The 17,939-nt window shown below is 39.4% G+C and overlaps 1 protein-coding gene across 2 annotated transcripts; it reads left to right on the top strand.

Annotated features, from left to right (window-relative positions):
- The first annotated feature begins 1,311 nt into the window (after positions 1-1,311).
- On the top strand, positions 1,312-17,503 carry mfsd9 (major facilitator superfamily domain containing 9). Of its 2 annotated transcripts, XM_059964414.1 has the most exons (7): positions 1,370-1,561; positions 6,291-6,378; positions 7,824-7,867; positions 11,765-11,894; positions 14,028-14,237; positions 15,428-15,675; positions 15,879-17,503. In XM_059964414.1, the coding sequence occupies exons 1-7, from the start codon at positions 1,481-1,483 to the stop codon at positions 16,212-16,214; spliced, it is 1,137 nt and encodes a 378-aa protein (XP_059820397.1). In that variant the 5' UTR covers positions 1,370-1,480; the 3' UTR covers positions 16,215-17,503. The 2 variants fall into 2 exon arrangements, with proteins under 2 accessions (XP_059820398.1, XP_059820397.1); XM_059964415.1 differs by having other exon boundaries at positions 1,312-1,561; positions 15,428-17,503.
- The last annotated feature ends 436 nt before the right edge of the window (positions 17,504-17,939 follow it).

Here is a 17,939-nt window from a genome sequence, read left to right on the forward strand (position 1 = left end):
AAACTTAAAAATTAATCAAAAGGAAAACAAGGAAGGAGTTGTGTACTTTGTTTTGTACTTTAAGAGTATGTATCACGTGGTGGCATGCTGACGTATGCCGTTTATGTACTTTTACATATAACCTGCAATGCATTATGCTATCAACAAAGAATGCTTAATCAAATAATATATTTACAATGTTACTCAAATAATCCTGAAATCATTACTTATTAGATTTTTCATTAGTGTCATGCAGATTGGTGCTCTTTTTGAAACTGCAACTTGACCTTTTATCTTTTTCTCTTCCATGTAGTCCACTTATTTTTGTGTGCCAGATATGCTTTTTGTATGCTTCCTACTTTGTGGCATTTTCTGCAAATTCTGGCTTTAAACCTGCATTGCTCTGCTTATGTGAGCCCCTTCCACAATGGTAACACAATTTGTTCAGCCAGATTGGTTTCTGTTCAGATGCCGCAATTTTGTTTACACTCACTTTCATTCCTGACTGCAACTCAATTGCATCACTGTCTGCGGTTTCAATGGATACAGTAATTTCAAGTACTCTTTTGAATGTATTTATTGAGATACAGTGTGGAATAGGCCTTTTCGGCCCTTCGAGCTGTACTGCCCACATATAATCACGGACAAGATATCAAACTGGTATGACTTTGGACGATGGGAAGAAACTACAGCACCTGAATGAAACCCATGCTATCGTGGGGAGACTGTATGAACTCCTTACAGAGGGTAGCAGGAATTGAACATGGGTCACTGGTACTGTAAAGCGTTGTGTTAACCATTACGCTACAGTGCCACCCCGTGTAAGTCATGTACTTGTTTTTTTACTTAAAGCTCGTGTAACACACGGTGGCATGATGCATGCCATTAACATACTTTTACATAAAACATGCAACGCATTATGTAAACAACAAAGAATGCTTAATCAAATAATATGCTTGGAATATTACCAAAATATTACTGAAACAATAAATATACAACAATATATACGGAAAGGTGTCAGAAAATAGCCAGTAACATCAAAAAGGGTCCCACTCCCATTAGGAAGGAGGTTACGTGGCCTTCAGACTGCCTCCCCCCCCCCCCCCCCACAGCCACTACTTTATCATTTTCTGTCAGCCACTTTACGTACCTGGATTTACTTTATTGTCATACAATCTATCCATATGTATATAAGTTACAAGTATTTATTGTGTTCTTTTATTAAACTGTTCTGCATCTTATTACTTTTTACGGTGCCTTATCGACTTTGGAGTAACAATCATTTCGTTCTCCTTTACACTTGTGTAGGAGAGAAAAGACATTGATCAATCTTGAATCTTTTCATTGTCCCGACGCTCCCGCAACTGCCGCGGCGCGGGGTGAGAGCAGTGCGCACGCGCAGTTCCCGGCGGGAGCGTGTCCGGGTTACGGTGGCCGCGAGAAGCGCGAGCGTCGGGCGGCGAGTTTGCCGTGGCGGGGCCGGAGGCCGGAGGCCGCTTTGATGCAGGCGGAGTGCCGTCGTCGTTCGCGCTCTCCCGGCCGTCTGCCTCTTATACCGTGTGTGTATCTGGTCGGCTTTCTGGTAAGGTGCACCTGCTTTGTGACTGCTTGGTTTGCCTTTCTGCTTCAATGAACGGCACCTTGCGCTGCTGTTCTCCCAGGAAGTGGAACTAAAATTAAGGATGTAGATTCTTCCTTTAACAGCATCTCTAATCTTTGGTCCTTGAAACAAGCACTCTTCATACATTCTGATATAACTACTGAATTTGGAGTAGGAATAAACTGCAAACCTTACAGCTTTAGAAATGCAACTTTTTTTTAAATCAATACATCACAGCTCTACAATTGGCAAAGCTAATATTGCTTTTTATTGATTTCCATTTAATGAGAAGTTAATACAAACGCGTGAAGTTTCTTCATGATTCTTGAAATGCCTTGTTAAGTATTCTTCACACAGACTATGATCAGAGATTTGAAGTCTTTATTTGCCGAAATCGAAGGGAACTGTGAAGAACAATATACAGGAGGAAGTTAAAGCATTATTTACATTTCAAGGACGTCTCAGTACTCAGCCAGGCAAGCACTTTAAATCAATTTACAAGTTGGATTTGAACAGTTACATTTAATTTTAATTTGAAGTTCCCATGCGATGAGATGCACGTTTAATAATTATGCAGTCATTATTTATTGATTATTGACTAAAACTTCCACTGTCCTGGCTCATTCTTGGAGCCGGAATAGCAAATAAAAGCGTAGATTCAGAAATTTCTCAAAGCTGACTAGTGTTAAGAAATTAATTTCTGTCCCTCGTGACATTCTGAACTTTAAGTAATAAAGATAATTATGAGAAGAAAGGCAATCAACTTGAGAATTTTCTGCTTGACCTCTACTCTAGAATGCAGTTTCATGAGTTCAGCTTTAGATGTGGAATAACTATTTAAGATGGCTTTCTGTGCACTACACTAATGACCAAAAAGTCAGAAGCAAAGAGTGTTATAAACTTCGGAAGGGTGATGGAATATTTTTGGTGGTTTTGGCTATAGAGAATATATTTGACACTCAAGTGATGGATATAAATAATCAGTACAATTGTTCCTTCCTTTGGACATCAGGACATAATGTATGAAGTTTAGACAAGTGATATATAAAGTTTCACCCTTTCTTGGGGCTCATCTGATTGTCTTGCTCGAGTCAAAGGAAATCAATAAATTCATTGTTAGACAGCACAGAAACCAGAACTTTGGCCCAACTTGTTCAAGGTGCCCTTCAATGCCAATCCCAATTGCTTGCATTTGTCTTATATTCCCCTAGACATTTCCTAACTGCATACTTATCCTTATGACTTTTAAACATAATTATAGCTTATCCAACCATGTCTTTTGGCAACTTGTTCCAAGTAACCACCACCCTCAGAAAAACCTTCCAGGTGGTCCCTTTTTGATCAATGGGACGTAAGGTAGATGGCATTTCTATTTGCGGCCTTCCACTGTTGCAGAAGACAAGTGTAGATTTCTGCGTGAGAAGTGAGATATCTTAAACCTAAAATACCAGGTTTGTTTTTCCTGCAAATGCCGACAGACCTGTTCCTCAGTTTTCCAACATCTGCAGCTCTTTGCTTTCTGGATAATTATTTTCTTGCTTTGGATTATATCAACTTGCATTCCAATTAAGTCTATGTATGTGTGTATGTGTTTATTTATTTATTAAGATGCAGCCCAAAATAGGCCCTTATAGCCTTTTGAGCCATGCCACCCAGCAACTCCTGAGTTAATCCAAGTCTAATTACAGGATAGTTTACAATTAACCTCCCAACCAGTATATCTTTGGACTGTGGGAGGTAATCAAAACACCCAGAGGATACCCACGTAGTCATGGGGGGTGGGGGGGGGGAGAGGGAGAGAATGAAAGAAATAGGCTCTTCAAGCTGCCCGGCCTAGCAATCCCCTGATTTAATCCTAGCCTAAATATAGGACAATTTACAATGACCAATGAACCTACCAACCATATGTCTTTGGATTGTGGGAGAAATTCAGAGCACCCAGAGAGAAGTACAAACTCCTTAAAGGCAGCGGCGGGACTATGTGTGAAAATACAATTGCAAGAAAAAGTTTGTGAACCATTTGTAATTACCTGGTTTTCTGCATTAATTACTCATATGGTCTGATTTTCATCTAAGTCACAATAATGGACAGCACAATCTGCCTAAATTAGTAACACACAAACATTTGTACTTCCCATCAATACTGAATACACCATTTAAACAATCAGTGTCTAGGTTCAAAAAGTATGTGAACCTCTGGGATAATGTCTTCTACATAAGCTATCTGAAGTCAGGTGTTCCTATCAATGAGATGAGGTTGGAGGTGTTGTGTAGTTGTGTCCTACCCTATTTATAAATAAAAGGCATACAAAGTGACAGAGCCTGCTCTTCTCAAGAAAGATCTGTTTATGGGTGCCATTACTTCATCAAAAAAACTTTCAGAGAATCTTAGATGAAGAACTGTAGAGGTGCATGAAGCTGGAAGAGGCTTCAAGACTATTTCTAAAGACCTGAGTGTTCTTCATTCCACAGTATGAAATTGTCTACAAATGGAGAAAACGCAATACTGTTGCTACTCTCCCTAATTTTGGGCTTCCTGCAAAGATCACACCAAGAGCCCAATGTGCAATGTTGAAGGAAGTAAAAAAGAATCCAAGGTTAACAGCAAAAGATCTGCAGAGAGCTCTAGAACTTGTGTCCATTCACGTGTCCACTACAAGAAAGATGGTTTAAAAAGAAGAAAATTCATGTTTTGGAATGGCCAAGTCAGAGTCCAAACCTTAAACCAATTGAGATGCTGTGGCAAGACCTGAAGAGGGCTGATCGTGGAAGGTATCCCAGAAATATTGATGAACTGAAACAGCTTTGTATGGAGGAATGGTCTAAAATTCCTCCTTGCCATTGTGCAGGAAATGTTTGGTATAGGTTATTGCTGCTAAAGGAGGTTCTACCAGTTATTAAGTAGTTTGCATAGTTTTTTGAGCCTGGACTGTGAATGATTAAGTAATGTGTTCAATAAAGACATGAGAAATACAGTTGTTTGTGTGTTTAGGCAGATTGTGTTTGTCTATTGTTATGACTTCGATGAAGATCAGACTTCATTTTATGAGTAACTAATGCAGAAAACCAGGTAATTGCAAAGGGTTCATAAACTTTTTCTTGCAACTGTATATGTGTGTATGTATGTTTGTGTGGAGTGCAGGTAATACTGTTTGTGTATTTGTGTGTGCATGTATATATGTGCAGTGATGTTTTAAAATTCAATGTTTACAAAATACATTGAAAAGCTATACTAAATTTAAAGTTTATTGCATTGTGATGTGCACTAATCTCAAACTAACGTGTTTCTGTAGTGTGTTACAGGCTCTATGTTACGGGGTACAAATGCATTTTATATCACCTTAGCCCCATGTTTAATGATTAGCTGTCTTTAGAAAGAGTGAAAACAATTAAAGATTATGTAAGTTAGTTTGTCCAAAAGTAACCAGTTTTATTTGATCTATTTGTCATTAACTCTTCCTAAAACGTTACCATTACCTTGTACAAGAACGTTTCTGTTTCTTGCGTGTATCTACTTAAGGCATTAATTATTACAGGGTATAGTATCTTTCAAAGAGATGAGCTGCAAAACAAAAATCAGAGCCAAGCAGAGTATCTGAGGTAATGTAATGAAAGTAGAATAATGTGATGAAGTAAAACAAAAATTAAGTTTAAAATTGGAGATCTTTGTATCCATTAAGCGCTCAGAGGTACAGTATTTGATTAGACCATATAGAAGTGGAATGGAGAAGTAAACCAACAAATTGGGCAAGAGAGTAAAAGAAGTGGCATATTGGTTCTGAAATTACCTTGATGTGAAATGGAGTGTGAAGCCAGCTCCTTTTATACTGTTTTATTCTACAACAGTAAGTTGTAGAAGTGAACTAGTGAAGATGAGAAATAAAGATGGTTGGGGATGGGGTGGCAATGACATCTGACTCTTGTTGAGCATGACTGTCTTAGATCTGATCTGCTGCTCAGACTCACTAATTCTGGTGCCAGCCTGTAGGGGTTAACTTAGCCAACCCACAGTTCCAGCAGAGAGGAACTGGCTGTGTGTGACTACTAACTGTCAGGTTCTGGGAACTTACTCCCTTAGATGCCTTACAACTATAATTAAATGTTACTGATTCTCAAAGACATAGGGACAGAATAAGGCCATGCGGACCATTGAGTCTGCTTCGCAGTTCCATCATTGATGGTTTATTAACCCTCTCAACCCCATTCTCACTCTCCTCCCTTCACCTCATAACCTTTGATGCCCTGACTAATCAAGAACATCAAACTCCACTTAAATATACTCAATGACTTAGCCTCCACAATGTCTGTGGCAATGAATACCACACTTTCACTACCCTCAGGCTGAAGAAATTCCTCCTCAACTCGGTTGTAAATGGACATCCCTCTATTCTGACGTTGTGCCCTCTGGTTCAAGACTGACCACTTTCACGTCTACTCCATCTAGGCTTTTCAATATTCAATAGCTTTCAATAAAAATAAAGAATCAGAAAGACAACTTTTTAATGTTTTAAATGTTTAATTTCAAATTATTTTGATCAGTAAATTTTCTGTGAGGATCAGAATCAGATCCTGTCCACTCTTGATGTATCAGCTGGCAATGGTTTAAAGAGGTATTGAAACTCCAGATTCTCAGTCCTTGTTGAAGTGTTTATATTTGTGTATACTGATATCCTTTGTGAGACTTATTTGTACTATGTCTGTGCTTTCTTAGGACTTATTTGGTGTGAGTTTGGTAGTTCCTTTATTAAGCCGACACATTAAGCTTCTTGGAGGAAGCTCAACTGTAGCAGGACTAATAGGTCAGTGTATTCATGCAGCATTCCTTGTAAAATGTTTAGTAGATGGTTATTAAGCATGTTTATATTGTGTAAATATTCACTTTAGAAATGTTTGTTCTTTTAAATAAATAAATAAATAATGTATAACCCTGCATATGTGTAACCCTCATATGCAGCCTGAGGTACAAGGCAGCTGGGACACTATTGATGGTTATTTACTTGTTATTGATTGTGGAATTGGCCCACCCAGCCCTTGAGCTACACCACCCAGCAAGCCCCAGTTTAATCCTAACCTAATCATGGTGCAATTTACAGTGACCAATTAACCTACCAGCTGGTTCATCTTTGGACTGTGGGAGCAGCTATAGGAAACCCACATGGTCACATTGAGAATCTTACAAACTCCTTACAGGCAGTGGTGGGAATTAAACCCAGATCGCTGGTACTGTAAAGTGTTGAGCTAACCGCTATACTACCGTGCTGCCCTAATTACTTAATGTCTGGCTTAACACACAACAGCCCAGTTGTTGGGTAAAGCATGGCATTTGCTTTAAAACTCCAGTTTAAAAACAACCTTTGGTGCAAGGCAGTTTTGATCTCATCCATGAAAGTGAAGAAGATGATGGCGGAATGGTAAGTCTACTTTTTTTCTGTTTTCTCCCATCTTTGACTCACCTCCGTCACCTGACGTTCTTTCACCCTACGTTCATCAGGCCCTCGCTCAACTCCGAGTGCAGTGCAACATAACAACCGGTCGCTGCCTAATGGTGCCCAGCACCAGCAGTCCAAGCTGCAGAATAATTGTAATGACCTAGATGTTAAATTTGCTTGAAATTCTGGGGGGCAGAGTGTGTGCTGAATCTGAGGGAAAGTCATGAAGTTTGAGTGTAGGGAGTCACACAGTCACTTCACAGCCTGAGAGATGAGGTAGGCTGATTAAAGGCCAGATCATGACGATGTCTGCTGGTTAACTTGGGGAGGAGGAGGTGCTGAGGAAGCACACCTGTCCCATCTGGTCCATAAGCTCAATCCCAATTCATCCAGTCTTCCTAGGGAATCCATTGTTCTATATGTGGCTACTCCTCTATCTCACAACCTTCCCCCTACATACACCCACACCCACCACAATCTGTTTTTGCATGAATTGTGATCAAGTAGTTTCCTTTTAAGTAAGTCCAGATATACAGAAGTTATAGCTTGTTTCATTAAAACTGAATGGTATATCTTCATCAACACACAAAATGTTGGAGGAACTCAGCAGTTCAGGCAGAATCTTTGGAGAGGAATAAACAGTCAATGTTTTTGGGCTGAGACCCAGTTGTGATGAACGGTCTCTGCCCAAAGCATCAATATTTCTCTCCATAGATGCTGCCTGACTTGCTGAGTTCCTCCAACATTTTGTGTGTGGTGCTCTGGATTTCCAGTATCTGCAGAATCTCAGTATTTATAGTATATCTTTATTTCAGGTTCTCTGTATGGACTACTCCAACTGTTTTCCAGTTTACTAATTGTAAGTATCACATTGTCATGGTATTGCAACAAGAATTTAAGTTGAAATTAACATTTTTTAAAAAGATTGAATTGTTACTTTGAATTCCTCGGTTAATAGAACTTACCCCACTTAATCAATTAGTGGGGGGGGGGGGGGGGGGTAATGTACTTATTTGTGAAATCACCTTCCGGTGAGAGGTGTTAACAGCCTCGTTATGTGAAAATATCGTGGCTCTTTATGGTCATGATTCCACCCAGATGTGCCAATCTGATTGGGTTATGTTCAGAATAGAAAATTTATATGAATGTTTCAACCTCCCTTAATGCCAGGTAGCTGATACACATCAAAGATTAAAGGTTCCTGTTACAAGAATTGCCCTTTGTAATAATGATCAGGGAGGCAGAGAAAGAATCTGTCACTGCCGATAAGTACCTTTAATGTCTCAATGGAAGAACACATGAACTTACACATCCAAATACCTTTGTGCACATCTACTAAGTTTTCCTGACCTTCCATGAAAGTCTAAGAACAGAAAAAGGAATACCACTTAAAATGAAGTCTTTGGTGCTGGTCATATGTTCCTCTTAGTCCCGATTGGAATCTCCCATGGGGCATCTCACATCCATGATGATGAATCTCCTGGAGTTATCGCTGCCAGACATTGAAGCATGTCATTTACCTTATGTACAGATGCTGCTGTGCTGAGTATCACTTTACAGATGTACAATCAATCTATGTATGTAATCTATCTTGTGTATCTATTTATTGTGCTTTTTAAAATTATTATGTGTTCTTTATCTTATTGTGTTTCTTTCTCTGCCGCATCAGATCCAGATTAACAATTATTTTGTTTTCCTTTGCACTTGGGTACTGATAATGACATTAAATAATCTTAAACCATCTGTGTGTTTGAGCTTGCTTCACCGTTTATCAAGATCATAGCCAGCCTTTTGCTCCTGTGCCATTTACCTGCAATGTCCACTTATTCCTTAATTCCTTTAATAACCAGATATTGGGTGACCACTTTGCAGAACACTTCTATTAATTTGAAAGTAGACATTAAGAAAGAGGATGTGTTGGAGCTTTTGGAAAGTCACCGGGACCGGACTAGATGCACCCCAGGGTACTGTTAGAGGCGACGGAAGAGATTGCTGAGCCTCTGTCAATGAACTTTGCATCATCAATGGGGACGGGCGAGGTTCCAGAGGACTGGAGGGTTGCAGATGTTGTTCCCTTATTTAAGAAAGGGAGTAGAGATAACCCAGGAAATTATGGACCAGTGAGTCTTACTTCAGTGGTTGGTAAGTTGATGGAAAATATCCTGAGAGGCAGGATTTATGAACATTTGGAGAGGCATAATATGATTAGGAATACTCAGCATGACTTTGTCAAAGGTAGGTCGTGCCTTACATGTGTGATTAAATTTTTTGAGAATGTGATGAAGATAGAGCAGTAGGTGCAGTGTATATGGATTTCAGTAAGCATTTGATAACATGCCCCATGTAAGGCTTATTGAGAAAGTAAGGAGACATGGGATCCAAGGGGGCCTTGCTTTGTGGATCCGGAATTGGCTTGCTCGCAGAAGGCAAAGAGTGGTTGTAGACAGATCATATTCTGCATGGAGGTCGGTGACTAGTGGTGTGCCTCAGGGATCTGTTCTGGGACCCCTGCTCTTTGTGATTTTTATAATTGACCTGGATGAGGAAGTGGAGGGGTGGGTTAGTAAATTTGCTGATGACACAAATGTTGGGGGGCATTGTGGATAGTGTGGAGGGCTGTAAGAGATTACAGCAGGACATTAATAGGATGCAAAACTGGGCAGAGAAGTGGCAGATGGAGTTCATCCCAGATGAGTGTGATGTGATTTATTTTGGTAGGTCAAATATGGTAGCCAAATATAGTATCAATGGTAAGACTCTTGGCAGTGTGGAGGATCAGAGGGATCTTGGGGTCCAAATCAAAGGACACTCAAAGCTGCCGTGCAGGTTGACTTTGTGGTTAAGAAGGCATACAGTGCATTGGTCTTCTTCAACCGTGGGATTGGGTTTAAGAGCCGAGGGGAAATGTTACAACTGTATAGGACCCTGGTCAGACCCCACTTGGAGTACTATGCTCAGTTCTGGTCACTTCACTACAGGAAGGATTTGGAAACTATGGAAAGAGTGCAGAGGAGACTTATGAGGATTTGCCTGGATTGGGGAGCATGCCGTATGAGAATAGGTTGAATGAACTCGGCCTTTTCTCCTTGGAGCAACAGAGGATGAGAGGTGACCTGATAGAGGTATATAAGATGATGAAAGGCATTGATTGTGTGGATAGTCAGAGGCTTTTTCCCAGGGCTGAAATGGTGAACACGAGAGGGCACAGTTTTAAGGTACTTGGAAGTAGCTACTGAGGAGATGTCAGGGGTAAGATTTTTACGCAGAGTGGTGAGTGCGTGGAATGGGCTGCTAGCAACAGTGGTGGAGGCAGATACGATAGGGTCTTTTATGAGACTCCTAGGTACATGGAGCTTAGAAAAATAGAGGGCTATAGGTAACACCGACTGTTGTCTCCCAATGAGGAAGTCACTTGCAGTAGTGATGAGTTGAACACTGAGTTGTACTCAACAAACAGCAGGCTGGCATGGGTATTGCTGGTGTTCAGGTTGTCCAAAGCTTAGTAGAGAGCTAGTGAGATTGCGTCAAATGTAGACCTGTTGTGGCAGTTGGTAAATTACAGCAGGTCCAGCTCCTTGCTCAAGCAGAAGTTAACTCTAGCAATGACTAATCTCTCAAAGCCATCACTGCCTGATGAGCTCAATTCCATCAAACCAATTTCCCCATTCTTTCCTATAAGACTCAGAAATTGTTCTGAGGTGCATATCAAGGTCCTTCTGGTTTCATCATCCTTATGAGAGGCCCATATCTCTTTTGTTTTTATTGTCTAAAACTTTAAATCTGCATTTCTGTTTTCCCAATGTAATCATTCATAATCCTGTACACCTCACCTCTCAATCTTTATTAGCTCTAAAACCACCCTATTTCTTCATTTTAAGATTTTTGCTGAAATCTCTGACCTCTTGAAATATTCAATTAAGATTCAAGTTTTTTTTGTCACATGTATATTGAAACATACCAGTGAAATGTGTTGTCTGAATTCCAACTAACACATCCAGGACACAGCTGGGGACAGATCTTTTCTGAGCGGAGCCTTGACATTATCCCTAAAGTGTGTCAATCGACATCGAACACAGTATTTTAGATGTGGCCTAATTGGTATTTGTATAGTTCGAATCTAACTTGCCTGGATGTGTAATCTGTGCTTCTGTTCGTGAATCGCAGATATTTTAGTAATCACTTTCCCAAAATATACTTCCACGTTCAAGGACTTAAGCTCATAACACTCAATACCCCTCAGTCTACACGCAATAAGATTCAAACTATACCTCTTATTCTTCCTTTTCATATATTTATTTACTGTTACTGCTGAAGAGTTGTGCCCTCTTCTGAGATGTATGTTTAAGGTGGCTGTTCTCAGGTATTGTAAGTTTTCAGCTAGCCAGCAGAGGGCCCCATTGATAAGCCACTGTTTCTCAAACAAACATTGTACTGCTAGTGGAAAGCATTGCTGAAAACTTTATTCAAGATGTTGAAAGATTATCATTACAAGCTATGAATATTTGATTTAAACTGATCTATTTTTTCCTTAATGTATAACTCCAGTGATGGAGTACGGGTAGTAAATGAACATAGCCATCATCAATTCATAGTTTGTTCCTTAATTGCTGGCCACTCTCATTAGGGACCAGTCTCACAGGAGCTTGTATTTCTTGAAACTTAAAGTAATATTCACAGTGAGGAAACTATCATCTATTTAAGTACAAGACATTAATTTAAATTATAAGGAGTTAAATTTCTATTTCTATTTGCTTAGGGTTCCTGGAGCGATGTTGTCGGAAGACAGAGCATATTGTTGGTCACCTTGATACTTAGTGGATTTAGCTATGGCCTGCTAGGTTTCTCCAGTAATATCTGTTTGGTTACACTGGCTAGGATTCCCACAGGTAAGCTTATAATGTGATCATAAAACTTCATTGTCTGCAAACTATTTGCCCTATGCATGTAATAGAGTCATAAAATACTACAGCACAGAAACAGGCCTTTTGACCTACCCAGTCTATGAGGAACTGTTTCTTTTCTTTAGATAGTTTGGAGATAAACAGGATTTAATAGCTTGTAATTTGTGACAGTGAGTCCAATAGTGTAATGGAAATTTTGATTTTAAACTGCTTGTTTCTTTAAATCAGTGTGATTCTTCAAAGTTGAATGTGCGGCACACCACATTTAGCCTTTGAAGTTAATGGAACTTTATTTCACAAAAATGAAATATAAAATTGCTCACACATCATGTTAGTTTACATGTGTGTTTCCATTTCACACACAGTGAGCAAGTTATGATAGGTATTCTGACTTTTAGTCTCAAAATGGTAACTTCTACAAACCGCAAACTGTGTAAATCTGATGGTACATTAGTCCATATCATGAATAGTCAAAAACTGAATAGATTATGTCATTGAATTTTGTAAACCACATAGTTGAACTGTATAGAGAGGTGAAAGATAATTTATAAAATAGGCTCCTTTTTCATTACATTCTTAGCTCTTTGCAACTTATTTTCAAAACCCATGAAAAGGTGTGACGAAGCATCACAACTAATTAGTTTCAAAGATGTGCCTTATGTCCTGCATGTTATGATTGTGCTGTTTTGTGTTCTTCCTGTTGCCATTTCTTAGTCACAATCCAGCTGTGATTTGATTTGCATGAGTGGATTCTTGCCAGGCCTGTGGTAATTGTGCTTACAAATCCCTCATCTGCCTATGTGGGTAGCCCAAAACACATTCCACAGCAGGCGGAGATCTCTACATTTCTGATCAATACCATTTCACTAAGCTGCTCAGTTGTAACTGTGCACAGTGCCTTTGGTGCCATGCAGCAGGAATTTTCTTATATATGTGTAATGTTTTGAAAGTATGCTAATATAATTGTGAAATTCCCAATATATTAATTATATGTTAATAATCCATACATTTTCTAAATAATAAAGGTACCACAACTTGCACTTTGAAACATTTTAGAGCTTCAACATACTTACATTATCAGTGTTTCAGTTACAAATTGTAGCAGTAAACACCAGAATGGAAGTCGGTAGCTAAGCGTTAATCAAAAGAATATGATTTTTCAGTTTTCCTTCTAAATATTCGTGGAATGCATGTTACAAAAAAAATTAAAGTGCCACTCAGTTTTCAGGCCTTGTAAAAATTTCCTGCTCAGAGTAGCTGTAAAAAAATAGAGGGAGCGTTGCTAACCAGTTCATTTCCTTTTATATTAATACGAGGGAACTGTTGCCTAAAGAAACACCACACAAAACCACATCCTCAGCTTGAAAGGACGCAGTGCTGAAAAATGAAACTGCACCCACAGCAGGAAACATAACTGAAGACAGGCTAAAGAAACAGGATTAGTGAAGGTGCACTCTAAATTTCAGATCTGTTTTCATTGAAGAATTGTTCTTTTAGATTAAGATATTGTATTAGCAATGATCCACTTAAGAGATGAAATCTCATTGTGCAATATATTTTGAAATTACAAAAAACAGTTGAGGACAGAGCACCTGAGAAAAATCAACTGACTAAACCAATCTGTAAAGCATGGGTCATTCAAGGAGTTTTCTTGAGATTGTATCTAAAAACTAATAAAGGAATGTCTACAGATGTACCCGATAAGTACATTGTACATTCTGAGAAGTACAATGTGAGGAAAAAGTACAGGCAGACCCCAGGTTACATAAGAGTTGCAAGAGTTTTCCAGTAACTGATTCCTATAGCTATCCTTAGTGTATACTTCTACATGAGCATGCTGTGAGTATTTCATTTCATTGAATAATCTCCCTAGCTTACAATATATAGTGTATCAAGTCTTTAACAAATACCAGGAAATCTTTAGTTATTACTTGTTTTCTGACTGGTCTGGGCTGCACTCAGATCTTGTCCTAGATAGACATCTCACTACACTTACTATTGAACCTGTAGATCTGCATCCAATATATAGACATTATATGAAGTTGTCAGACAGAATTGTCATCTTGTATCAGTTAGTACTATGCTATCCGTTGTCTTGATGTTTTGTGTACTTTCCAGGTATCTTCAAGCATACACAGACTATTTTAAAAGCTCTTCTCTCAGACCTGGTTCCTGGGTATAAACGCCCACATGTAATTGGAAGGTTCTGTGCAGCTTCCAGTGTTGGATTCATCCTGGGCCCAATACTAAGTGGGTATCTTGTTGAGCTGGATGGAGGTTTCTACATAACATGCTTCATTTGCTGTTTCATTTTCTTGCTTAATGCAGGTATGTTTCCACTGTGTGTAACATGGTATATTCATCGTGCATATTCTCAAATAAAGTCATCACTTCTAACCGTTCTCTTGCAATTGTTGGTCTGGTAAGACCCTTGACATAATTTCCTCAAAATATTTAGGGTTCAACTAAATAAACCTCTTCTGTCTGTTTCCACTCACTCACTGCTCCCAGTCACTTATTGAGCAGATAACCCTTTTTACAGCTTTTCTCCATAGTCACCCTGGTTTTGCCCTATCAGAGACTCATCCTCCCTCACCCTTTCTTCAGTTTAACAGACTTCTTTCATCTCCTTCCCGGTTCTATCAATGGTTCTTCTACCTGAAACATGAGCACTTCTTCTCTTCCCACAGATGCAGAGTACTTCCAACATTTTCTCTATAGTTGTTTCTCTGTATCAAATTAGTATTGGGGTCTGGCTGAGTTGATACACTTTCAGAGGTAACTGTTGACATACTAATGGGGGCCCCCACTGTGGATTTGTATGTCTAGAGCAAGGGTTCCCAACCTGGGGTCCATGGACCCCTTGCTTAATGGTATTAGTCAGTGGCATAAGAAAGGTTGGGAATCCCTGGTCTAGAGTATATTGAAAATCATATTCACTATACTGTGGACAAGTGAAACTGCACTGCATTTCTGAAGAAACTCTTAGCCGTTTGTCTCTGAATCTCTATTTCACATTAAAACTGATGGCAGAGTGTTTATTCACCACTTGACATTGGACCCATGTCCTTTTGTAGTAACCAGTACGACCACAAATCTGCATTCACCTATCCTAAAAAAGATCTTATGGCCTTCACTTGCTGTAATTGTTCAGGGTTCGGCATCTTCTGATGTGAGCAACACACACAAAATGCTGGAGGAACTCAGCAGGCCAGGCAGCATTTATCAAAAAGTACGGTTGCCATTTCGGGCTGAAACCCTTCAGCAGCAACCCACTTGCTGAAGGGTTTCGGGCCAAAACGTTGATTGTACTTTTTTCTCCATAGATGGGGGCTGGCCTTTTGAGATCCTCCAGCATTTTGTGTGTGTGCTTGGATTTCCAGCATCTGCAGATTTTCTCTTGTTTACCTTCTGATGTGATATCTATCTGTATCTGAGGACTGCTGTAAGTGTATAAATTGTCTTATTGAGATTCCAGTGGTATATTTTGTCTTTATTCTCATGTTTCTCTATTATAGGTGTAGTCTGTTGGTTGCCTTACAAAGAACGGTTGTACATTCCAACAAAAGAATTGCATTTAAGGACAGAAACCAGTTGTGAAAGCACATGCACTAGTCTTGGTAAAGAAGACAACAGGAAACTGTTGGACACAGCAAGCAATGGAGTAGCGAAACACAAAGCATCAGATCCTTTCTGGAGTCAGTGTATATCTGTGGGACTAAAGATAAAAGGACTTGTCTGTTCTAATTTATGGGACGTCTTTCTGGTAAGATTTCTGATGGCTCTAGCTAACCTCCTGTATTTCAGCAATTTTGTTCTGGCCATTGAAGAAAGATTTAGTGTGCCACCCAGCCTAATAGGGTATCTCATCAGTTATGGTGGAATAATGGGAGCCCTGTCGGGTTTTATAGCAGGCTCTGTTGCTCGACTGTACAACAATAACACTTCCTTATTGCTCTTGCATTCCAGCATCCTCACCTGCTGCACTATGGCAGTTTACTCTTTTGCTACATCCATTCAGGTCGTTGTACTGTGCACAACTTTACTAGGGTTTTCAACTGCTACTGGCCGTATGTGCATCACTGTTGTGGAACTGAGCAAGACAGAGAGGCAGGCCAGAGGCACGCTGATGGGAGCTGGACAGTCAGTGACTGCGGTTGCTCGCATACTTGCCCCGTTGCTCTCTGGACTTGTTCAGGAGGTGAGCGTATGTGGTCCACCGATGCTCGGGGCAGTCTTGGCTTTGCTGGCTATTTTACATATGATTTCTATTCGCTCAAAGTTCTGCAAAACCACAGAGGCTAAAACCAAGTTGGAGTGAGGGATTACTGCAAGTGTTGTCAGACAAACTGACATTTTCCTGTAAGAATACGTGGACCCAAGTATTGTACTCAAGTATAAGCAATTTTCTGTACATGTTCATTACTGATCTTTGCCCTTCCTCATGAATGAATGCACATAGTAACTATATGGAAGGGGTCAAGGCATTATTGTTTGTTTTTGTTGTTCCTTGTTGGGCCTTGTGGTTGTTTTATACAAGGCCAAGTTGCTAGCTTGATGCTCAACCCAGAACGGATGGAAAGAGTGCAAGGAGCGGGCTGAATTAGAACCTAGGACCACTCACTTCGAAGTCCGGTGCAGATGCCACTACACTACTAGCCGGCCATGACTGTTTTTAGTACAACAATCTTGCATGATGAATTTTATTTATGACCATCATGGATTTAAATCTCAATTTCTCAAAGCAGTTTTGACAACTAGACTGTATTTGTGAAGCATATTTACTGTTATGTTGATAAACAACCTGCTTCCTTGGCATTGTTCTCTACAGTGTCATTTACTTTAGATTGTACCATCCTGCCTTCCAATATAGATATCTGCTGTAACTGGCACACCTAATCTTCTCACCCTTTCTAAACCACTGACTAAACATTGAACCATCTGGAATAAAAACCCCATTCTGGCCCTAATACTGCACTCACCCGAGCACAAATATTTTCCTTGAACTGAGACCACTGTTCTTTGGTCATTTGCTTCCACCTCCTACCCTCACCTTTTTACTCAGCATGCCCTGTAACCTTTTTTCCAATACTCCCGTACCTTACAACCTATTACCTGTTATGGATATATTTGTAAAGGTGCCAACCTCTTCCACATTCCCCGACCGTCTCTTTCAACCCTATCGTTCTCCCAGATAACCTATACTTATTCAAGGTCTCCAAGCTATCAACATTCCACGCTCTTGTCCCTATTTCACCTATTTGTATAATAAATCCCAAAGAGTTATTTAATTACTGATTGACTAACGTTACTATAATTAACCCTTGGCTACCTAACTTTCACTTTCAGAAATTCCTTCTCCTTCAAAACTTTCTTTAAAACATGCATATTTATTTAAAGTTTGCCATCCCCATTCTTTGCTTTATCTTCTGATGGCTTTGGAGCAGTTAAGGACATTTTCTGCATTGTCTTGTGGGATGTTTCATTCCATTAGAGCTGCTATATAAATGTGATTTATTTAAGTGCAATTTTTGTTATACTGAATGAGTAGTGAGCAGACCTTTTGTGTAGAAGTAAAATTGATCATAATGTGAGCCTTAAACGTTATTTTAAGTAAGTATTTCATAAATCTGAATATAAATTTTAATTTGCACTAATGTGAATGTGATCACACTGATGTATATAGTTAGCATTATCCTGTGTTAACTAGTTGCAAATGGGTTCATTTTTAAACTTTTCATGGAAAAATTTAAAATTGATGAATACAAAACTTGAAGTATATATATTTGAATCAATCTGTGTTTAAGCAAAAGTCACTTTAAAATTTTGCATGTTGAATCAGCTGACAGGAAAAAAAACCTGCAGGGTTCATGCCTTTGCCAGAAAGTACATGTCAGCATAAAAACACATCTAAATCTGCTCAGAAGTAACAGCAGTCAGAAAGCAAACTTATGTTTACTTAGAGAATCTTACCTGTTGTGGAACATGCAATGGTGAAATGTCATTCAAACAATTTGATGAACTGGCAAG

Source organism: Hypanus sabinus, chromosome 3, assembly GCF_030144855.1.
Source record: "Hypanus sabinus isolate sHypSab1 chromosome 3, sHypSab1.hap1, whole genome shotgun sequence".
Taxonomy (NCBI): domain Eukaryota; kingdom Metazoa; phylum Chordata; class Chondrichthyes; order Myliobatiformes; family Dasyatidae; genus Hypanus; species Hypanus sabinus.

Bases quoted from the DNA above. Each gene is read 5' to 3' on its own strand.
- mfsd9 (XM_059964415.1), top strand. From the start codon at position 1,481: ATGCAGGCGGAGTGCCGTCGTCGTTCGCGCTCTCCCGGCCGTCTGCCT. The intron at 1,562-6,290 runs GTAAGGTGCACC...GTGCTTTCTTAG, and splicing joins TGTATCTGGTCGGCTTTCTG to GACTTATTTGGTGTGAGTTT. The intron at 7,868-11,764 runs GTAAGTATCACA...CTATTTGCTTAG, and splicing joins TGTTTTCCAGTTTACTAATT to GGTTCCTGGAGCGATGTTGT.